Raw genomic sequence first — 25,369 nt, forward strand, 5'->3', positions numbered from 1 at the left:
AGCTAGAGGTCATGCCAACCGCAGCATACTCATGGAAAACTATCTCTACAAATACGCAGGATATTTTATCACGATATCATAAAGTAATAATGAAACATCATTCAAATAACTCGTGTTCCATTTTAATTAAAATAATTAAATCAAATGCCTTACAAAGTAGAATTCCATAGTTTTCCCTCAACTTCAAAAAATCTAATTTAAAATAAAGATATCAAACTCTGCTTCTAATTCACTCTTCCATATAAAATCTCTAAATCAAGCTAGTTCTCTGAATCTATAAAAATAATAAAATATAAAATAATAAGCTAGACAACCTAGTAAACAATATACACTTTAGCTAGATAAATTTAATAATAATAATATATTAAAAATAATTATACAAGGTGTATCAATTCTAAATATACAATACTAATCAAATAAATTTCATGCAAGTTCAGTCTTTTCAAAATTTATTTTCAAATTTAATTTCATTCATAAATCAATTTCTTTCAAAATATTTGGTTCACTTCAACAGCCATGATCTAATTCAAAGTGCCATAGCATAACTACCAAGGGTATCGATAAACTAGTGCATAACCTCCACTGATAAGATGTCGATATACCAGTGCACAATCTTCACTAGTTGGGTATCAATATACTAGCACATAATCTCTATTAATAGGGCATCAACATACCAGCACATGACCCCCACTAGCAAGGTGTCGACATACCAGTGCACAACCTCTACTAGCAAGGTGTCGATATATCAGCACATAACCTTCACCGGTAAGGTATTGATATATCAATGCACAATACCACTAGTACAGTATTGATGTACCAACATACAAAGCCCATTGGCAAGATTTCGATACATAGTTGGACTACGAGACAAAATCCATCTTGATTCAAATTTTTTTTGATAAAATTAATTTCGTATTTCAATCGAACATTACACAAAACCATCCGATATCAAAATCAATCGATCATAACTCCATAATAAAATCAAGCCTTCGATAATATATTAATAATATCCTATAATAGATTTAACAACTAAATATCATGCTTTATATTCATAAATCATAAATAGTATGATTTCAAATTTAATGATATAAAAACTATATAATTTGCCAATAAATCTGAAAAAAGAGTGACATTACTTACCTCACATGTACTTCAATAAATCTATATAATTTTATAATTTTTTTTGTAGAATCTTCAATTCATAATATCCCACTGCTGGACACTATCTTATCGAGACAACTATACCCCTAAACATAATTAAGTCTAATAATCGGAAAGGATAGAAAAAAATCAAAAAAGAGATGATGAACGATAGTCACATCCCATGGGTTTGGGCTGGTCCAATCATATTAACTTTATTCGATCGAGGATGATCAAATCAGTAATATTGACAAGAGTCAAGATGGAGGCCAACACGGTGCTCAACGACCAAAGGTCAATTCGATCGAATAATTTTATTTAATCATGATCAAATTAAGATACAATTAGCTCCATAAAGATTAAATAGATCAAATCTAATAGTATCCAAATCCAGCCAAGATAGATACTGGCATGCTGTCTAGTGACTACAGATCAGGATCCTTCACTAAGCTCGATCAAAATTATTGAAAGAAAAATCTTTACTCGATCAATCTTAGAGACATAAATTTTATAGAGAGATAATTCTAGAAAGAAAGTGAAATTTTTTAGAGAGAGAAAGCAGCGAGAGAAACTAGAGAGAAAGTGGAGAGAAAAAATGAGGAGAGAGGAAGGAGAGAGAGGAAAAAGAGAGAAACTCTTTTTCTTTTTCTTTTTTCCTTTTTCTTTTCCATTTTTTCTCTCCCTTTTGGTTTTATGGTAAAGTAGGGGATTATTCCCCCTTTTATTCTCAAAACATGGAAGCACCGCCAGCATGACTATGGTCGATAGTGGTTGGGGCTGCGATAGGACAGCCCAAAGATCACATGTGGTGGCCGATGATGACCACTAGCAGTAGAAAAGTCAAAGGAAGGGATGGAAAACTAGGAAAAAATAGGAGATCTTTCTTATCTTAATTTTTTGGTGAAGCCGACGGCCAACGATGTTACATAAAGCTATAGGAAGAAAAGAGAGAGAGAGAGAGAGAGGAAGAAAGGCCAAGGCTCACCTTGGGCTCCAGTGAGCTCTCCACCTTTGATTTTCCGACAAATACAATGGAAGGTCATCACGGACTCTAATGAAAAATAAAGACTTCTCTAGCAATAATCCGATGGCTAGTGGTGGAAGATTTCACAAGAGATATGGTCCCTTTAAATAGAGGTTGTCAGGGGGGGTGTGGAGGAGTTGAACTCCTCGATCTTTATCATCGACTCTGATTAGGAGTCCAATGGAGGAAATTTCAATAGAAGAGAAGACTCCCTTTGCGAGTCCTCCCTATTTTTCTATTTGGTTTTTTTTTATTGAGGTTGATTTAAGATTCATACAGTCGAATCTTTGATTGATTGTGGTATTACATTCTCCTCCCTAAAAAAAAATTCATTCTCAAAATTTTTCTTACTTAAAACTTCAAAAATTCAAATTACTTTTATCCCAAATCATAATTATCCTCTAATTTAAAAATCAAATATTTTATCATAATATCTTCCAAACCAAATTCTCATTTTGATTTGCTTAAAAATTAGTGGTCCATACTGATGTCAAATCTAAATTTTGAAGTTATTGTCCTCAATATGCATCAAACACATCCCTTGATTTAACACATTCAAACCATCATATAGGTTCACTATAATTCAATATGAATTGAATTTTAATTCTCTTGTCAATTAGATGACTCCAAATCAAACTCTTATGGATAAAAGTAATTTAAGAATTTTCTCAATGATCCATAAATTAAAAGACCTTAAATTATCACACATAAATAAAATCGACTCAATCATCTTTTCTAGAGTTTCTTCCATTGAGATATTTGGCATCTATCAAAATCCATCCATAATGATAATGCAAACCTCTTAAAATCAAATCTCCATACAATACCAGATTTTGCCAAGGACCTCAAAAATATGGGTGAAAGTCCAAATCAGTTCATAAACTATAAATTTTGAATTATAGTTTCACATATCTTATAATCAACTTCATCAATAAGAAATAGACTTCTTTTGCAATGTCTCTAGATGTATGTTTTTTTATTTTAACATGCAAGCTTCATCCATAATCCACATTCTAGTACAAACCTCAAAGAATATTTCTATCAAATATCATAAAAGATCTTCTTAGTCCAATCTGAAATAATATTTTATGAACAAATCTTTACTTTGCCACTAAATAAATAAATTTCAAAATCAAGAGTAACATCACAGCAATCTCCCATATCAAATTTGAGCTTACAATTCATAAATAGCTAATAATCAAATTAATAAGCATAATGCACAATAAACTTTTATGGTCAATCTTTTTGCTATAGATCAAATTCTGCTAACTATAATATGATCCACAGATTGCCCATCATATATCAAATCCTTTGAATCATTATTCTTAATTGATCTTTTCACTCATAGTCAAAAGATTAAATCAAAAATCATAAAGACCACTTATACTGCTTTCATTATGGACCTATACCTTGATGTCCCTAGTGTGTACCCATTTACACTCAAGTCTAATTCTGTCTCATAATTCATCCATTTATGCTCTAATATCACATTAATTATCATGCCCATGATTCAAGATCATGAGCCAGGGGTCGTGACAACCACCACATACTCATAAAAAATTCTTCCTACAAACATGCAAGGAATATAATTCAAATAACTAATGTTCAATTTTGATTCAAATAATTAAATCAAATGTCTTACAAAATAGAATTCCATAGTTTTCCTTCAACTTTAATAAATCTAGTTTAAAATAAAGATATCAAACCCTGCTTCTAATTTGCTCTCCTATATAAAATTTTCAAGTCAAGCTAATCCTCTGAATATATAAAAATAGTAAAATATAGAGTAATGAACTAAACAATTGTTGTCCAGCTATGCAACCTAAGAAGGGGGGGGGTGAATTGAGTTTCTAAAAATTTAAACTTAACTTCCAACTATGAAGATTATTTAACAATGAGCAAGATAAGTATGGAGAGTGTAATTTATGCAAGGTGTAGAAGTTGGATGCAAGAATGCAAGAGGATAAAGAAATTTAAAAGGAGAGCAAGTAAGCACAACACAAACAAGAAGATTTATAGTGGTTCGGTACCAAACTTGCACCTACATCCACTCTCCAAGCTCCTACTTGGGAATTCAAATCCACTAAACTGTATTCAACCTGAATACAATCATCGAAACCTCCGACTCTAGCTATCTCAAGCTAGAACACTTATTTTCTGGGTACAAGCCAACCCAATACAATCTGATTCAAGATTCGGATCAACCTTTCCATGTTTTGGATTTCTTCCAAAATAAACTAAACAACTAAAAAATAGAGTATAGGAGTTAATCATATAAAAGTACAGATATAGCTCCTTAATGAGCAAATAATGGTTTTAATACACTTTACACAATTAGAAGGAAGCTCTTTCTCATTTTCTCAAGGTGGTTGAAGACTTGAATGAGCTCTTGAGGAGTTGGTGAACTTGAAATAAAAGCTTCTTGACCTTTTTAAGTGGGCTCTTGCTTAGGGTTGAAATGAATACTTGAAGAACCTTTTTCAAATCTCTTTCTTCTCTTTGATTCCCTCCTTTAAGTACCATTTTATAGCTTCAAATAATGGTGGAGAGTAATCTGGACTGAAATAGAGCCATTAGAGCACATTAAATAGGCATTAAATACAGCCAAAATGCACTAAAAACTAGCCGTTGCGAAACTTTTTCATCGCAGGGGTTGACTCATAGGGTCGACTCATGCTCATGGGTCGACTCATGGGGTCGACCTCTGTGAAAAAGAGCAGAAAATGATTGTTCTATAATTTTGGCCTATAGAGCAGCAGAGGTCGACTCATAGGGTCGACTCATACCAAGGGATCGACCTATAGGGTCGACTCACAGAGTGTGCCAGTCAAAAAATTTTGCATGCCGTTCAGCCCTTCTAGTCATGAGTCGACTCAAAAATATAAACCTTATTTTCTTACAAAATACACTTCCAAAAATATTAAAATTACCTCCAATAGATTGCACATCTTTTGTTCTTACTCTTGAGGCTTCCGAATCAGGTCTTGATAAAATTATGATTTTGCCCCTGAAATGCAATAAGTTTTTTTTCAAGCCAAAATCATTAAAAATCCCCTCAAATACTTTGTAATCATCAAAATTAATTCAAGAAGCAACAATCTCCCCCTTTTTGATGATGACAAAATACTTGAGCAAAAGCATATATAAAGTATTGAATATGAATTTCAAATTTATGAAGATGCATCATCTAAATATTATAGCCAAGTATTTGAACGAAATACATCATAAGCAGTTTGAAGATAAATTTGAAACTTGCTAAAGATTTGAAATTTGCTTATAAGTTCATTTGCTTGAAAAAAAAAAGCTAATGATTTTGATTCTTTGACACATGTACCCATTTGCTTAACAATTTACTTATTGCTCATTCTTTATTGCTTATTGCTCAATCTTGATTTATTGCTTATTGCTCAATCTTGATTTTGATTCTCTACTCTCCATTTTTGACAGCATCAACTAAGATTCTCTACTCCCCTTTTTAAGGATATATTTTCTCTATTCCTCCTTTTTGATGGGATCAATTTTATTGCTTTAGCTCTCTTCTTTGATTACTTATTTCTCTATTGCTTATTGTTTTACTCCCCCTCCATATAGAAAATGTAAAAGATATACCAATTTGCTCATTTAGAAGATATTGCAATTCATAGTATTTCACAACACAAATATACGTTATTTTTCATATCTCATAATTAAAAGCAATTCGATTCACATTCATAGACATTCATTGAAGGTCAAAGTATCTATATATATATTCAAAAAGTGACTGAATACATAGGTGTTTCAATATATATGAGTCAACTTAGAGTACAAAATTTATGGATAGAAACTATCCAAGAGTCAATCAGTCAACACATTACATAGCCCACAAGATAGATCCTAGATAAAAACAAAAGAAAGGACAGACTACACTGGGTCTAATAGATGTCATGGCTGGAAGGATCAGAGTTTGATGAATCAGAGATAGGGTGAGGAGATGTAGGATCATGTCCATGAGCTCGACCTCGACTGCATCTGTCTCGACCACGGGTAGAGGTGCTAGCACGAGAAAAAGGGTGAGAAGATCCTGAAGGCTGAGAAGCTATGGACTGAGCTACAAGTGAGAGTCTGATGGTGTCCAGAAGATTCAAGGCTCTCGAAATAGACTGTAGCAGGGCACTGAACTGAGTGGAAGCATGTTCACTAGAGCTCCTGATCTCTCTCATCAGGAAGTCAAAACCACTCTCTAAGACTCCTCGCAGTCTGGTCGCCTCCGCAGATAGGTCTGAGACCTCTGTGATGTTCTAATGCGGCTGTGGATGGGCTAGAGCTAACACTTGCCCCTGCAAGTCAAGTACTCTACCAGTCAGTCTTAATATACAACCCTCAAGCTGCTCAATGCGTACTGACTGATCAGTAATCATCTGGAAAATAGTGAAAATGTGAGGGATCAGTGTCTAATCAAATACATCCTAAGATGTCGATCCCTGTGCAAAAACTGAAGTACCAAACTGTCGAGATAGAATGGATGCTACACGCTGGGATATGATCTCAATCTGATCATCTGCCAATCTGAGCTCTAAAGGATGTGCCCTACTGTCCGACTGTGGAACTGAAGTATGTCTCCTCGCAGACTCTGACAGACCAGCCTCGTGATCAGAAACAAACTGAATATCTGGTGATACTGCTTTGTGATCACGGAGGGATGAGGATGGTCCTTCCTCCTCTACTCTATCCTCAGCTCTCTCTTCCACACCTTTTGTCCAACCACCATCAGTTTTAGAAAATCCCATATGGTGCAATGTATGGTGGTTGATAGTGTTGGAGTGAGATAGCCTAGCTACTGCCTCCCCCTCAAAGCTAACTCTGAACCTCCTAAATACTAAAGTGAGAGCCATTCCAAAAGGCAAGTGTGCCTTGGACCTGTTCAAGGTCTCTCTCATAGCCTCAAACATCAATGCCGGGAGGTTCAGGGGGGTTTGTGTAATCACATGATATATAATATAGATATCCCGACCAGAAAGAAGATAATGTCTACCACTTTTAGGAAAAAGTAATTTAGTTACCATGTGGTGTAGTAGTCTCATCTCAATAGAAAGAATCTTTGCCTCTAATTTGTTCAGACTTCTATTGAAGGTTCTCCCTAGGATAACATTTATTCCTTCCTCTTTAACTGGGAGTTCTATGTTGGTGTACCCCTCATAAGATAAATGAAGTATCTCCCCCCAAAGCATAGGATCTAGGCTAATATCTACACTCTTCACTGTGGATTTCACTGTTTCATTGCTGTACCCCAAGTTTAGGTAAAACTCTCTGACAAGATCAACATATGTATTTTCTTTCAAGGAGCAGTAAAATTTTCAATCTTGATCCTTAATCTTTGATCCGATAGTGAACCCTTCTTTTTCAAAAAATCTGAAATCAATATTTTTTTTGGGCTCTACTTTCCTATCGGAGAGGGGAACCTTACTAGGGTTGATTGGTGATCGGGTTGTAGCTGGAGCTGAAGCAGGAGCAGGGTTTAAAGCAGAAGTGGTCTCGGTTGCTAGTCTCTTTCGGCGCACACTTTTCTCCAACCCGCGAACTAATTTTCTTTTCTATGGAAGCTTCATCTTGGGAGCCATTTGCATAGGCAGGACTAGCACGGAACTTAAGAGAGCAAATGTGAGGGAGAGATGAAGGTTTTTTTTTTTTGGTGGAAAGATAAGAATTTTGGAGAAGTGATGTGCCGATTTGGAGAAGACGGGTAGAGTCTAGGGTAAGCTTGAATCGCTCCAAATGAAGAAGGAGAAGGGGAGGAACTTGGTTCCAAGAGGGCGATTTAGAGGGTGAGAAACGGTGGGAGAAGGATCTTGAGAGAAAACTTGGATTTGAGGAAGAAGAGAGGGAGACTTTTGGTTTGGTGGAAGGAAGAAGGCAGAGAGTTAGGTCGGCTCAAATAGAGATTTCCAACAAAAAGAGAGTGCCCGAAGGATTTAGTCATTATTACAAGTTTACCCTAGGGTCGATTCTGGGGGTCGACTCATGGCACAGAGAAATTCAAAAAAATGATGAAATAATTTCAAAAAAATTTGAAACATTAGGAGAAGGATGTTTACCCAAAAATTGATTATGAGAATGATAATTTTGGGCTTTTGAGCTCAAAAGAAAGGATGAGAATTAAGCTAAAAGAATTTTTGGTGGTGATACCTTGAAATCAGAGAGACACTTAAGCAGATGGATCAAGGATTCTTAGTTCTCTCCTAATTTCACAAAATCTATCTTCACTTAAGGCCTTGGTAAAGATATCAGCTAATTATTTTTCAGAACAAACATAGTCAAGAATTATGTCTTTATTTTGGACATGTTCTCTTATGAAATGATGCCTGATTTCAATATGTTTTGACCTAGAATATTGAATTGGATTTTTAGTGAGATTTATAGCACTAGTATTATCACATCTTATGAGAGTTTCATTAAGTTTGATACCAAAGTCTTCGAGTTGTTGCTTAATCCATAAGATTTGAGCACAACAACTTCTGGCTACAATGTATTCAGCCTCGACCGTAGATAGTGCTACCGAATTTTATTTCTTCCTAAACCAAGAGATTAGGTTAACTCCAAGAAATTGGCAAGTTTCACTAGTACTTTTTCTATCTAATCTACATCCAGCAAAATCGGCATCTGAATATCCTATTAAGTCAATTAATGAGTCTTTAGAATACCATAATCCTAGAGTTTGTGTACCATTTAAATATCTAAAGATTCTTTTAACTGCATTCAAGTGTGATTCTTTTGGATTTGATTGAAAGCGAGCACAAAGGCAAACACTAAACATAATATCAGGTCTACTAGCAGTTAAATATAATAGAGAATTAATCATGCCTTTATAAAATTTTAAGTCTACACTTTTACCTTCTTCGTTCTTGTCAAGCTTACATGATGGGCTCATGGATGTGCCAATTACTTTGGAGTTCTCCATTCCAAATCTTTTGAGTAATTCTCTTGTGTACTTGCTTTGGGTGATGGAGATTTCTTCCTTTGTTTGTTTGATTTGGAGTCCGAGAAAGAATGTAAGTTCTCCTATCATGCTCATCTCGAACTCCCTCTGTATGAGCTTTACAAAATCTTGACAAAAAATTTTATTAGTAGACCCAAAAATAATGTCATCAACATATATTTGTATAACTAATATATCATCTTGATTTTTTTTAATGAAAAAGATTGTGTCTACATTTTCTCTTGAAAAATCATTATTAAGTAAAAATTTGCTTAGCCTTTCATACCAAGCCCTGGGTACTTGTTTCAAACCATATAGAGCTTTATTTAATTTAAAAATATGATTAAGAAAAGTATGATTTTCAAAACCTGATGGTTGTTCTACATAAATTTCTTCAGCAATATATCCATTTAAAAAAATACTTTTGACATCCATTTAAAATAATTTAAATTTCATAAAGCAAGCATATGCAAATAGAAGTTTAATTGCCTCTAATCTAGCAACAGGTGCAAAAGTCTCATCAAAATCAATTCTTTCTTCTTGATTATAATTTTTTGCAACCAATCTTGCTTTATTTCTTATTACATTTTCATGTTCATCTAATTTATTCCTATATACCCATTTTGTGTCAATAATTGAATAGTTTTTAGATCTTGATACTAAGGTCCATACATTATTTCTTTCAAATTGATTAAGTTCTTCTTACATTGCATTAATCCAATTATAATCTTTTTCAGCTTCGTCTATAGTTTTAGGTTCAAGATGAGAGACAAAAGTAAAATAATTGAATGCATTTTTAAGTGAAGAACGAGTTCTTACACCATGTGTAGGATCACCAATGATTAGTTTCTTGGGGTGATTGTGATCATACCTCCATTCTTTGGGTAGGTTATTTGTACCTTGAGGTTCTTCTTGTTGTTCTTCATCTTCCTCATCCTGTTTGTCTTCATGTTCTTCATCATCAAAATCTGAAACCCCTCTCTGTTCTCGCATGAGTGGGTTAGGCTATTGGCCAGGTGAGACCCTCTCTGTTTCCGTACAAGTGGGTCAAGCTGTTGATGTGGTCAGCCAAGCGAGGTGGTTGGAAAGTTGCATCTAGGTCTCGACTTGAGCATCATCATCCTTCTGGATTTGGAAGGTGGGGTTGCCGAAGAAGCTGAGCCAATTCAAGGTGGATTACTGACCGTGCTTGAAGTTATTCCAGTCACCGATTCTACACCAGTGCGAAGGGATAGGGATGGCGATGAGTTTTGATTGGTGTTTTTTTGTTTTTTTTTTTTGTAATCGGATCTGAAGTCGGACTTCGATCCAATTTTGTAATCTCTTCTCCAATGAATGAAAGAGAATTTTATCCAAGTGTAGACTATATATTCTCATTTTCGTAGAATTGTAGTCGAATAATCGAATATTAATCAGTAGTCAGATAACCGGTAGTAGTTATAGGATCACCCGTTAATCACATACCTGTTTGACGTACTTAAGTATTAGGATAAATGGTAATAAATCGAATACCCCCCATTTGACTTTAGTCGAATCAGTACATAAGGTTATTTGATAATTGATGGCAAACTAAATATCCTTCGATCGACCGTAGTCGAGTTGATATGATTTCAATCCGACCTTGGTCGTATTAGTATAGCGTTCTGCTTAGTTAGGACTAAGTCGGCATAATTAATTTTTACAGTGAAGAGTCGAAATATATTTGACACTGAGGCATAGTCAGTATTGTGGCTTTTACAGTGAAAGCCATAGTTGTAGTCAGTTTTTACTGTGGAAAATTGAAGTATGTTCTACATCGAGATGGTCAATAGTTCGGCTTTTACAGTGAAAACTGGAGTATAGTTAAAGTCGAGATAGTCGATTTTCTGGCTTTTTCAGTGAAAGTCGAAATGTAGTCAATGTCGAGATAAGTCGATCTTTCGGATTTTATAGTGAAAGCCATGATACGATCTGTACGTCAGTTTTTACAGTGAAAATCAGAATATAGTCGATTGACCATCCATCCATCGGTTCATTACAACTCTGCAATTGATTGAAAGACATGATTCTGGAATTATTTTATTGATGGACGTGAGCATCATAATATATTAAATTCATCGAGTAGTTGCATTTGGGAGAGAGTCGAGTAGAATAAAATATCCGTTGTGCTTTTATTAGCTAATTATCGAAACAACAACAGCCTCGTCATGAGGAATTCCTTGAACATCCTCCTCGAAAAGGTTATTACAATAAAGTCATCATCCTTTCACCGATTCTCCTTCAGAAGTTGCCCCTTAATTCAGTCGTTCAGAGATCATGTTGATCACCCCTATAGTTGGTTGATTATTTATAGCTTCCTCAGTTTACGACTGAAGTCATCGATCGATAGGAGGTTAAGTCGGCGGATCTCTCCAAAATTTTTTGAGGTAGCCTCGTTGAATCAGGGCCTCTATCTCATCTCTGAGTTGGATGCACTGTTCGGTATTGTGACCATGATCACGATGGAACCGACAGTACTTCTTTCGATCGTGGCTCCTTGATGGCGCTCTCATTGGTGAAGGGTGTCGTAGATATTCTGTTCCTTCGATTTTCATGAGTATCTACGCACGAGGAGCAGAGAGAGGAGTATAGGAGTCATACCTGCCATAACTCGACCTTGGACTCCATCTTGGGGGCGAAGCTCGCTTATTGAAGATGGTTGACTTGATTCGGTCGGAGCTTTTTTCTTCTGCTTCTTCTTTTTCTGACCCTTACCTTCTGTTTGGCGTCGATTAGAAGCTCCTTCGTCTGCATGCATATATTTGTATGCACGCTCTAAAAATTCAGCATAAGTCCAGGGGAGAGTCTTGTCCAAAGAATATGTAAACCGAAATCTCCTCAGATCTCTCTTCATGGTCGATATAGCTATATCTTCATTGAGGTCTTTGACCTCAAGTGTGACCGCATTAAAGCGGGCCACGAAATCTCTCAACGACTCAGTCTGTCCCTATTTGATCGAGAAGAGACTATCGAAAGTCCGTGGCAGCCTTCAGCTGATGCTAAAGTGAGCCACGAAGAAATATTCGAGCTGTCCGAAGGAGTAGATGCTTTCCAACTGAAGCCTAGAGTACCAGACTCGAGCAGCTTTTTGAAGAGTCATCGGGAAGTCGATGCACATGAGGGTGTCAGTTGCCCCCCGAATCGTCATGAGAGCCTTGTAGCTCTCAAGATGGTCGATCGAATTGGTGAAACTGTCGTATGGCTCCACTTGTGGCATTTTGAATCGAGATAGAATCGGCTCATCCAAGATATGTTGGGAAAGAAGTTGGACGGTGTAAAAGTCGTAGTCATGGGAAGACTTCCGACCTTCCACTTGAAGCTAAGCGAGTCAGCTATTGATTTTTTGAAACTTGCATTCATAGTCGTTAAATCACCATTGTTGGAAAACTCTAGGAGTGGATCCTCCCGATGAACTTGAAGGTGAAGCAGAAAGTGTTCGCGGCCGCTTCCCCTTCCTAATGTTGTCATGATGAGAAGAAGAGGGGGAACGCCGCGAGCGTTGAGTGGCACGTCGAGAGTGCTGAGAATGCCATTGCTCGTCTCGATGGAAAAATCAAGACGGTCACTCCGAAGAAGGAGAAGGTGATCGCCACAAATGGCAGTGGCTGTGCCTGGACGGCATTGACTGTGCCACTGGCTGCTCCATCGGTGGTTGTTGCTGCTACTGGGTTTGTTGCTGTTGGAGGTTCTTGATTGCCTCCGTTAAGACGTTCATCTTTGCATATGTGCAGCGATCTGGATGTCCATGGTGACCACGGGATGTGAAAAACTGGACTCTGCTACTAGAGGAGGGAGAGGAACCTCTCTCCGACGGAAAGAGTGCCTCATCATCCGATTGCAGTCGAATGCTGGGCTCTAATTTTTGTCATTGTATATGATCCTGCCCCCCTTCCTGGCGTGCCAATCTGTTGCGGTCAACTCCCTGTCACCTATCGCCGGTAATGAGTACCTACAAAACAGCGTCCACACAGATCGAATTTGTGTCCGACAGAGATCCTCCGATGCTTAAGTCAGACAGAGAATTGATGAACAGTCAATTTGAATATTCAGAGCAGCAGAGCTTTGGTCAGAAGTGGCTTACCAGTGCTGTTCCCTTATCCCTCTTTTTATAGACGAGATTGTTATAACCATCGGATATGGTTCCGCATTTTTTGGTGCTAAATCATCGGACCATAATCACGTGGTGGATCATTAATTCTCACTAATTGCATCATGATATACGGTTGGTAACCGTCTATGATGGTTATGGTATATTGAGTAGATTAGCTGATCATATGTCGGTAGTATGTCTGACCGTCGGCTGGTAGTTCTGTTGTGCCGACAGCTCAAATCGTTCGCTATTCATCAACAGTAGCCGAACATTAGTCGGTCACCGACTATAGATCGGTGCGATTCGCTCTGTCAGTCGATGAAGAGTTGTCGCATATTCAACCAACGTAGAGTCAGGGTTATGCGTTCGATCGGTCGGCCATTGCGGAGTCAGAGTCGGGAGTCGGTTGACCAGAGTCGGGGGTCGATTGACTTATCCTAACAAATAGTAAAAGTAAATAAGTAGGGTCAAGTTACCTGATTTCGTGTTGGTCGGCAACCAAATAAACTATTCTCAAAATACTTAGGGTGTTTAGTTTGCAACCAGAATTGAAATCAGAATGGATTGGAATCGACATTGGAATGACCAAATCTTCCAAAATATTTGGTTCATGACCAAAATTGGAATTGAAATAGAAATTCAAATCCTTATGGGAGATTAGAGATTGAGTTTGAGATAAATTGAGCCATTTCTATTCCATTCCAGAATTAGAATCAGAATGAATCTCCTTCCAACCAAATGGTTGGAATGAGAGTCACCGATTCTCATTCTAATTACATATCCTAACTCTCTCCAACTAAATATTCTCTTATTTTTTTAATTATTTTGTAAAAAAAAATTCACTATTTGATGTATGGCCCTGTAGATAACTATCTCCAAGTAAACGAGTTTTTGACTGCATGCTTGATTTGAAATTGCTACGAGTACTAGTCCACCAAATACTAGACCTCAGTGTCCGTTGTTAATGGTAAATTCAGCAAAGTTTTATTAGTCCCAGTCCATTTTCTCTGTTAACATTACACGGTGAGCAACAACAGGTCAATAATTCGCACTAAGATGAGCAACAAGATCTGAATACCAGGAAGTTTTTCTTTTTTGCATTCGAACTCCTAGTTCTATTATTTAAGTACATATGCCAATGGAAACAAACTAAGGGACGTGGCTTTGAAGGCCTCGACACCAAGAAAGTGTTAATTTTGGGCCAATTGCATCAAATTTATAGGTGTGGCAACGTTTTGTGAGCCATTGAATGACTGCAATGCCACCAGATTATAAGTGGCCTGTGTGAGATGAACAAAGTCCCAGAACAAGTACTCATTGCGGTTAGGGCACAAAATAGCAATTGGTGTGCAGGGAAGCATCGCATTGTTAATTCCACCTCCACAGCATGCACTCCGGACCTCTTTCATGCCTGGCGCCAACCCAGAAAACCAAACAAAGATTTAGATATGTTGAAAAATGAAAACAGATTAAAATATTTTATCTTTTAGGTCTCGAGCATTTTACTTGGTCAATCTTCAGAATTATTTGATGTGTTTACCATTGACCAATGAAGAGCATCAACTAAAATACATATTAGCAGGAAGAATTTTCATTTATCAGATGAGAAAAATACTAAAAATGTCAGCTGATATATTCTAATCAATTTTTCAGAATTTCAAACCCATTCTTAGTGATTAAATATTTAAATCAATTCCATAAATCATAATTTTTTTTGACCGAGATTTTGATTTTTTTTTTTTTTTTTGGGTACAGAGACTGAGATTTTGATTGCTAGGTTCCTATTGCATAGGCCAGGACCGTAAAAAAACTTAGGGCCAGTTTGGGAAATCCATTAGGGTTGGGTTGGATTTCCAATAAAACCACGGATTACATAGTCTTTTTACGTAAAGCCCACACAAATTCCATCCCCCTACGGCTCAAATCTTGTGGGATAGGGAAAAAGACCTCCATTCTTAGCAAAGAAAGAAAAAAGAGACCTCCACAGATTTTTTTTTTTTTTAGTATGATACTGTCCATCAAGCTCAAATTTAGACTAAGACTAGGATGGGATTATAGAAAAAATTGGGCTGGACAGGCTAGTAGGCCCAATCCCTATAAGAAATTGGACCCAATTTTATTGAATTTTCCAAATAGGCCCTCATTCTTTTCCAATTGCTCTCAGCATTCTACCTAAATCGAGATGACTCGGTATGCTTTATCCACTCAGATGGCTTAGACCTCATAGTAACCTTCTTAGCTTACTGCTAAACCCATGGAAAGAGATTACCGTAGGCAACTCTGTGTACATTTGAGCTTTTGTATGTGAAGATGGCTGCACTAACCCAGTATTTTGCTAATTTACAGCCCATTCCTAGAGTGTGCTTTCCTTTTCTTACCCTTCTTGTACCATCTTAATTATGCTAATCAAATATAGCCCCATCTTCGGAACGTGATAAGTCCATTAAGGAAACTGATCTAATTGGCTCTGGTTGCATCCCTAATTGGTTGGATGGCTCCAAGATTTTATAAAACACCATTCAACACTTTCTTGGGCAGAAAAAAAGATCGGACACTCCATCTATGCTATTTACAACTCCTTTTCAGCATCATTAGTAAGATGGGCAACTTAAGCAACTCTCACGTATAATTCCAGCCATTCAATTTATCAGCAGCATCCAAAATAAACATAGAGGTGAAATTAAAATAGATACGGAGGCATCAGTCACAACAATGAGTTTGCGGCTTTGTTTGGAACAGACTATAGTGAAGCCAAAGTATTTATAGAACCTACAATCTATATCTAAAGGTAGTTCTACAATTAGTTATGATAACAATTGATCGATGTCCTATATGTTTATATCGTTCTTGGTTTTAAAAGTTGGGTTTTGCTATGGTACTCTATTAATATTTTTTTATTATGAAGGACAATTTAGATATTACGCTATTATCTTTTTTTATATTTTATTATTTTTTAAAAAATAATATTTTATTATATTTTATCCTCCAACTTCTTCTTCGCTTCTCCTTGCTGCCGCCCACCACCTCCCGCCCACCTCCTTGCCTCCCACATGAATGCACCAACCCACAACTTCCCTCCTCTCTCTCCGACACCACCAACCCCCCTTTAAGCCCCCATGCTCGTGCCTCCCCACCTCCTCATGAGCGCACTACCTCCTCCTTGTGCCACCCCCCTCTCCTTTCTGCTTCTTCGCCGCAAGCCACCACCCCTCTTGCTCATGCGCACCGCACCCCCCCACCTCCCGCGAGCACGTTGCCTCTTGCTCATGCTACCCCCACCCCTACTCTCTCTCATTTCTTCTTCTCCACTGCAAGCTGCCGCCCCTCACTCCCGCGAGCACATCACCTTTTGCTCATGCCGCCACCACCCTCCCCCCCCCCGGCCCACCCTCTCTCTTTTCTTCTTCTCCACCACAGCCCTAGCCCCCCTACTCTCTTCTTTCTTATTCTCTGCTGCACCCCCTTCTCTTCTTTTGCCCTTGGTAATGACATCGTCGCCCCGCCCCTCCTCCTCTGTCCTCTGTGCACACCTCCCCCGACTCCTCGAGTTTTCTCCAACTCTACCACCTCACTAAAGCTTTTGGAAAAAAAAAAATAGGCATTCAATTTAATACTGATGTTTGGGATATTTATCGTACCAGCCATATACATCTAGTGCTCCAACTTATAGTTGATAAAAAATCCAAATTATTCATCTTTAATATGACGGTCAAAAATAAATTTATTATAAAAAAACTAAACTATCCTTTGAAGCATTGTAGCAAAACTCTTTAGAAGTTATAAGATGATTATGGTCCTCAAGCATGACTAGAATTGTAATTATGACTTCAACCTTATGGCATCAAAAGAACAGAATTTACATTAAATGCTATATAATAATTCCACTGCATATATATCTAGCTAGATCTATAGAGAATTGAATGTTGAAGATGCTTACCAAATGCATTGGGATTTGCCAGCACTGCAGACATCATGTTGAAGACATTTGCATGGGAATACTTCATCCCCACTAAAGTAGAATTGAGACGGTCCAGTAGTTGTGTGACAGCTGTATTAAACCGTTTAGCTAAATCATTCCCGTCCTCCAAACATCCCCTTAAGGGGCTCATGCTTCTCGCACCTGGAGCACATCCGATGCAATAGAGACCCTGGATCCAAAATTTTCTAGCTCCAAGCTGGTACAAGTTCTGTCATATATCAAACATAATTATCATAATTATACTCATATATCTATCTACCTATCTATCTATATACATATATATAGGAGCAGATTTAGATAAGGTCGATCAGATTTGATCTCAAATCTGATAAAATCAAAATTGGATAATGGATCTTATATCGATAATTCAAGTTATTGGATGTGATTTACTATCTCAAAACTGCTGACATATCAAAAATTATATGATTTGAAGATCTCTGGCCTATACATCAAGTGATCAAAAAATATATCTAATTTAATTTTGTTTAGACTATCCAATTTTTGAGTATTTGATGCATGGGCTAAAGTTCTTTAAATTATATGATTTTTTGGGTGCAAACAGTTTTAAGATAAAAAATCACATCTAATAGCTTGGATCGTTGACATAGGATCCATATTATAGAATTTAGATTTGAATCCATCCTGATTTTAGGCTAGCTATATATGCGTGTATGTGTTTGTATATATATATATATATATATATATATATATATATATATATATACGTACGTAAAAACCAGTGGGGACAGTGAGCGGAAGACCCTTAGGTGATTCTCCAACGTCTGTATAAGAGTGTTGATGTAGCGCTGCTTTGTTATTTCATTCGGAGGGCCAGCCGCGCCCGCGTAATATGCGGCCATGTCATTGCTTCCTGGGCTGATGAGGAATAAAGACGTTGAGAGGTGAAGTGAGGCTTGTTGACTTCCCATTTGTTGCGTGAGGTTTTGAGCAAAAGATTGAAAGAATTTAATCTGAGTGCTGAGGGGAATAGTGGTTGGTCCCTGGAACATTATGAAGCAATAAGAAAAAACATAAGGGCAGCAGAAGAGTATATAATACCACAAAATAAACAATTAGCTGAGTTCAGTGGTTTTGAGATTGGATCGGAGAATGACTTACAGTAGTATCAAGAATTCCAGAACCCCCGGAGGCAAAATTTGCTCCTTGAGATGTATCCTTGACGGGTGAAAGAAATGGTGGGGGGGCTGATTTAAATCCTAGCATCGCAGCTGTTCACATATTTAAAAAAAAAAAAATACTGAATAAAATTGCCATTCAATATTAAAGATTTTAAGGTTTGGATAAGTTAATTTAATTCTGTCTTAATTCTAAAAAGATCTGAAGCAATTAAATCACCTTCATATCTTTATATAGAAGAACATAAGAATACTCATGCAATTTGTTTTCATCAGGAAACCATGGAAACCACTGTCCTATTCAAATTATTAAAAAGTAAATATCAATCTTACAGATTTCATGATTGTAAAACATACCCAAGAAATCTATGGTATTGTATCCATTACTCCACCTCCCTGTTGGTGTCCCCCCTGGGAAATCGACGCCATTGTGGGGGTAGTTTGCCTTTAACGCTGTAGACCAGTAATTGTTATTACCATTATCAACCAATGAGTCTCCGAATACATAAAGTGCAGGCACGCTTGCACTCTCACCAATACAAGCCATGGCAGCCAAAGATATGAGAATAAAATAATTAATGTCCATCTTCGGTCTCGGGAAAACGATATGCAGATAATTTGATGAATATATTCTCTTAAGCTAAACTCATATTTATACTTCTCTGGAGAGCTACACATCAATCATTTTTTATGCTAAAGATATGCATCGAGTATGTATTAAAAGCTAAATCTGTTGAAAACGTGTATCATATGTATAGTTGGATAAACATGCTAAAGCTATTCATCGAATATTTATCATAAGCTAATTGTGCTAAAAATATACATTTAATACTTAATGTATATATGTAAATATACTAACTAGGGACAACGATACAAGGCAAGCAGGGTAACCATGGAAGGCAATATTCTCAACCATATAGATTTAGAGGTGTAACAAGCATGCATCGTATACAGTCATATAAGATATGTGCATGACATGATCCAGGAGGATCACAAGACTAGGGATTGGAATAATCATGCAATTTGTTTTCATCAAGACACCATAGAAACCACTGTCCTATTCGAATATTAAAATGGCAAATATCAAGCTCATAGATTTCATGATTATAAGACATGAAATATATGGTCTTGTAGACATTACTACTCCACCTCCCTATCAGGGTCCTGCCTGGAAAATCGATGCCATTATGGCGGAAGTAATTGTTATTACCATTATCAACCAATGAGTCTCTGAATACATAAAGGGGGTGTTTGGTTCATAACCGAAATCGGAATAGGAATCAAAATCGGAATGGCTTGGAATCGTAATCGAAATGGCCAAATCCTCCAATGCGTTTGGTTCGTGATCGGAATCGGAATCAAAATTGGAATAGAAATTTGAATCCATAGAGGAGAGTAGGGATTGAGTTCTATATAGATTGAACCATTCCCATTCCACACTGGAATCGGAATCGGAATGAGACTCCTCCCAACTAAACGGTTGGAATGAGAGTCACTCATTGCAATTCCGATTCCAAATTCCCACTCCCTCCAACCAAACACCTCCAAAGTGTTGGTACGATTGCACTCTCACCAACCATCTTACAAGCCATGTCAGCCACAGTGATAAGAATGAAATAAGGGAGGTCCATTTTCAGTCTCAAGAAAAGACTATGTAGATAATTTGATGAATATATTCTCGTAAGCTAAACTCACATTTGTATATCTCTACAGAACCACACACAAGTTTTTTTTTTTTTTTTTATAGGCTAAATATGCTAAAGATATGCATGGAGTATTTATTAAAAGCTAAACATATTAAAAAAATACACCAAGTATTTATTATAGAATAAGCATGCTACAGCTATCCATCGAGTATTTATTATAGCTTAAGCGATATACATCTAATATTATATATATAGGGTAAACATGCTAAGTAGGCGAAACCATACAAGGCAAGAAGAGTAACCATGCAAGGCAATACAATCAATCACATAAATTTAGAGGTGTAATAAGTATACATGGTATATAGTCATATAAGAACGGGTATGCATGCTAGATGATCCAAAAGGATTGTAAGATTCGATATGGACCACTCGGCCACTATGAAAAGACTAGCGGGGTGTTTGGTTCACAACCGCAATTAGAATGGGAATAAAAATCAGAATGATAATTGGAATCGAAATCGGAATGGTCAAATCTTCCGAAGCGTTTGATTCGCGATCGGAATCGAAATTGGAATAGAAATTTGAATATATAGAGAAGAATAAAGATTGAGTTCTATATAGATTGAGCTAGTCCCATTCCACCCTAGAATCGAAATCGGAATGGGACTCCTCCTAACCAAATAATTGGAATAGGAGTCATCTATTCCGATTTCGATTCCAGACGCTCACTCCTTCCAACCAAACACCTCCTAGATAGAGTCTAAAAGCGAGATGTGCTGCATCAAAAAGTTAAATAATATACTAAATTTTTGAAAATCATAACTTGAAAAAAGAATATCCAATTAAGTTGATTTTTTTGTTAAATCAAGTAACTTTTCGAGCTCTATGGAGGCCTAAAAGGTGTTGCATATATATCAAGAAATTAAGATAAAATTCCATTATTTGGACTCCGAAATAGGCCATCAAACCAAAAACTTCCTTTTGCATATATATCAAGCAATTAAAATAAAATTCCATCATTTGGGTTTCGAAATAGGAGGTCAAACCAAAAACTCCCTTTTTGAGAGAGACTATGACCAAGGCAAACCTCTCAATTCAAAAAACATTGGAGGGGTAGAAAAGTCGATGTAAAAATCAAAATCTTGCTCTATAAAATTTTATTTTTTTTATGTTTATTTCTACTAGTCATGTTAATTTCCAAAACTTTATATTTTTTTTCAACTAGAAAAAGAATCTGACTCGAATTGTGTAACCTCACTGGTATGAATAGAAGCTATACATCTTAATTCATAATGTCTTAATGAAAGAAAAGAAAACCTAGACCTCATTTTCGCCAATTTTTCTATTCTTATCTAAAAACATTTTGAGAGATTTGAGCTGAAGAAGTTAATGAAATTACTTCCTTTTCCTTGATTGGATTTGTAGATGGGTAATATATAGCTACCACTAAACAAAATATAAAAATCACTATGCCCGATGAGTTTCGTTAAGAAGATCTACAGACTGATGTATAAGTGACATAAAATAGAGTCACGGTCATGATTTTGGCAATGTGATAATCTATGTCAATGTACTTGAGGTGCTCATGAAAGACATATTACACACTAATGTTCATATTTTCACAAAATAATGAAGTCATACAAAATAGATAAATGCCTGTATCTTCAAGAATCCAACAAATCAACATAATTTTAGTTGTAGTATGGAAAAATATCAGATATCCTGCTTCTTTACTTGGATGAGCCACCATAGGTTGCTCTCTTACTTCTCCAGGAGATTACTTCCAAGAAAAATACATAACACCAACCCAATCAGATACAATAGGCATGTACGTCTAGTTTATGAAAAGAGGAGATCATGAAGAAACCTTGATATAATGTGCCTTCGATGCATCGCATGATGTAAAGTACAGCAACAAAAATAAATAGAGCGAGGTGCTATCATGAATAGACTTATAGTATGAACTACACAATCAATAACTTGCCTAGTGGCAATGAGATATTTAAAGCTAATTATTGATTTAGATCAGGAAGTGGCTTGCCATCAAGTGGTTGAAATTTGACATTCAACTCTAAATGCGTATCAAATAGTTTGCCATCAGCCGAACTGGCTTGAACAAGTAGTTTAGATGAATACTTGTGACAGAAAGAAACTTTGAGGTCGATAGTCCACTTTAATCCCAAGAAAATAATGAACTCCAAGATCCTTCATTTCAAGTTTTTTCTCAACTAATGCTTGATATTGCAAATTCCATTCGGATCATCTCTTGTTACAACTGTATCATCGACACTGAGAAGAAATAAGACCAATCCTTGAGTTGAAGAGCAAACAAACATGAAGCATCATGAAAACTTTGAGGAAAACCATGTTGGAGCATAACTGATCTAATTTTTTTGGCATACCAAGCACTAGGATGCTTATTTGACACCATGTAGACACCGACAAACCTAATCAACATCATGTGCTTGATGAGGCAAACTTGGAGGTGTCACATATACTTCTACATGAATATCCCCATTAGAAAAAATATTTTTAGCATCTAGCTAATGTAATCATTATCCTTAAAATCAAGGCTACTAACATAAGTGAGCAACTAGAGCAAATATTTCCTCACAGTCCATCCGATATTATTGAACAAATATTGATCAACTAATCTTGCTTTGTATCGCTCAATGGAGCTAGAAGATCTAGTTTTGATTTTAGAAATCCATCTACATCTGATGATGGATAGTTTTGATTTTAGAAACCCATCTGCAACTGCTGATGGATTTTCTTGGAGGCAAATCAGCAAGATCCCATGTATTAGTCATTTAAAGGGTTGCGATCCTTCAGTTTAGTGCATTGTCATTGAGGACTTGAAAAGGCCTCTCGATAATTTGATGCTCTCCTAAGAAAGTATGGTGGACAAATTGTAACAACAACCACCGAGGTGCATATTGGTGGATATCTAACACATGCGGGGTAATGATGCTTTGGGACTATAAGTGTAGGATCACTATTTCGGCAAGCAAAGTCAAGGAATGATCAATCGTAGAGATGGAAGATGCACATTCAAAAAAATAGAATACTAATATTGAGAGAAAATGAACCGCACGTTCATTCGTTCATTAGTGTGAATATTTATACACTAGTTCCAAATCTAGAAGGATAAGCTTACAAAACCTTGTAAACAAACTTAGGACCACAACAAAAATTTGAAATCTCCTAAACTAATTTAGGATTACAACAAGAATTTGAAATCTCTTAACTAACATAGGATCACGACATATACTTCCAAGTTAGGTGCCTAAGCTTTAGGGATAGGTGTTATCTATTGGTGGGAGGATTTCAAAGAATCATGTGGCAATTTTTGACTCCCAATATTCTCCCACAAACTTGTAGTTCCATTAGAAACACTGATCATGGAATGCAAAAACATGTACGTCATGCTAATAATTTTATAAAAGCATCCACAATTGATCCATGGTAGAGACATGAGAAACCCAAAGCAAATCTTTAGTGACTTTGATTATGAACAAAGTGAAAAACAAGTGCGACATGCTCCATATGGGAATAAAAATGGAGTTAAAGCATGGATAAGTGGCTCTAACATTATCACAAAAGATTACTAGAATTTTGGATAGTGGAATTTGAAGTATATGTAGGAGAGATTGCACCCAAGCAATTTCAGTAGTTGTCGAGATGATAGGATCATTTTTCACCTCAATGAAAGATCGAGTGACTGATTTTTACTTTTAAAAGGACCACAAAATTGGATTATGACCATGATAGAGAATATATGCTAATGTACAGGTGTGATCATCTCTATTGGTAGTTCAATCTGCACCTGGCATAAAGAATGATTGGAGAATGCCGCTTGAGAGGGAGGCCATAATTGATCGTGGCTTAATTGAAGTACAAGTTTCACAATTGTTTGGTGTGTTTGTAAAGGTGAGAGCATGAACTAAGATAACTTATTGATTAAATATGCAATGTCTCGGTGAGTAAGAGATCAGTATTGGAGTATGCCCACAACTCATCTACACTTAGAGGCATCTACTGAAGGAGTTCCATCATGAAGCCTAAAATTACCACTGGTAAAGATGGAATTAGTGATAACTTTTGCATCAGTCATATGAAAATGCTCGAGGAGATCTCAGATATATTTGTGCTAGAACAAGAAAAGGCTTACGGATATAGGAACAATTTCTATTCCAAGAAAATAATGTAAGGTCAAAAAAAGCTTAGGAAATAAAATTAGAGTCATTGCTGATGATAATTAAGTCATCTGCATAAACAAAAGAATAGAGGATAAGGCCATTCTTAAAGTAAATAAAGAGAGAGGTGTTGGCCTTAGAATTGATGAAGTCATAGCTAATGAAGAAATTACTGAGCTCTTTGTACCATGCCCTAAAGGACTGCTTCAAACTATAGATGGCATTCTGAAGATGGCAAACATGTGCAAGGAAGTTGAAGTCAACAAAACCAAGAGGTTGAGCTATGAAAACTTCCACATAAAGTATGTCATATAAGAATGCATTGTTTACATCAAGCTAATATAATTGCTAGCCCCAGGAGAGAGCAATACTAAGAAAAATGAATAGTCATGGGCTTGATCTTAGGACCAAATGTGTCAGCATATCCAGACTAGATCATTGATAAAACCCTTTTGGTGCAAGACGTGCTTTATAATGATTGATACTCTCATCTGAATTATGTTGAAGATAGAATACCCACTTGCATCCAATGATATTTTGAATCAAACTAGACGACATGAGCTTCCAAGTGCCGTTATGGACCAACACATGAAATTCTTCCAACATGGCTGCATGCTAATTTGGATCCTAGAGAACTTGAGTGACACGAGTGGATTTAATGGGAGATGGAAGAGGATATTTGGTGGCAGTAAAAAAATTTCTTTTGGGCTTATAAATATTCTTTGGAGATCGGATCACCATAGGATGGGTATAGTGTGGAGGAGAGGCCATTAGAGAAGTTGGTGAGATGTAGGAAGGGTGATCAGGCATTGGAGAAGTAGAAGAGGGTGAAATATCTAAACGTGGGTCTTGTTGAGGAGGTGAGGCTGTGAAGGATGCTTCATTTTCCACATGTGCAAATTCCTAAGAGCTATAAGAAGGCACACACGATAATATGTTAGAAACTAAAACAATAAAGAAAGGAGGATCAAATGTAGCATATGAAAAAGAAATAAAAGACTTGGATGCAACTTGGCTAGGTAAAGAGGTACAAGAAAGTAGGACTCAAGGAAAAGTAGTCTCATATAAATATGATGAGAAATATAAAATTTTTAAGTAACTAGATTATAACATTTATATGTGCGTTGTGAAAGTGAGTACCCAAGAAAAATGCAACATCTCGATTGTGGTTCAAATTTGTTATTATCA

General features: G+C 36.6%; 1 protein-coding gene across 1 annotated transcript; it reads right to left on the minus strand.

Moving 5' to 3' along the window:
- Positions 1–14,414: 14,414 nt before the first annotated feature.
- On the minus strand, positions 14,415–18,925 carry LOC140857023 (GDSL esterase/lipase At5g55050-like). Its single transcript, XM_073255228.1, has 5 exons — positions 18,697–18,925; positions 18,323–18,432; positions 17,965–18,204; positions 17,162–17,411; positions 14,415–14,635 (listed from the first exon to the last, which is right to left on the minus strand). Exons 1-5 carry the CDS (start codon positions 18,923–18,925, stop codon positions 14,415–14,417), a joined length of 1,050 nt encoding a protein of 349 aa, XP_073111329.1.
- Between the last annotated feature and the right edge of the window lie 6,444 nt (positions 18,926–25,369).

This window comes from Elaeis guineensis, chromosome 4 (assembly GCF_000442705.2).
Source record: "Elaeis guineensis isolate ETL-2024a chromosome 4, EG11, whole genome shotgun sequence".
Lineage (NCBI taxonomy): Eukaryota > Viridiplantae > Streptophyta > Magnoliopsida > Arecales > Arecaceae > Elaeis > Elaeis guineensis.

Excerpts from the sequence above, each read along its gene's own strand:
- LOC140857023 (XM_073255228.1), bottom strand. The coding sequence starts at position 18,925 with ATGGACATTAATTATTTTATTCTCATATCTTTGGCTGCCATGGCTTGT. Across the intron at positions 18,205-18,322 it reads CTGGAATTCTTGATACTACT|GGACCAACCACTATTCCCCT; the intron begins GTAAGTCATTCT and ends ATAATGTTCCAG. Across the intron at positions 14,636-17,161 it reads GGCAAATCCCAATGCATTTG|GCATGAAAGAGGTCCGGAGT; the intron begins GTAAGCATCTTC and ends GGTTGGCGCCAG.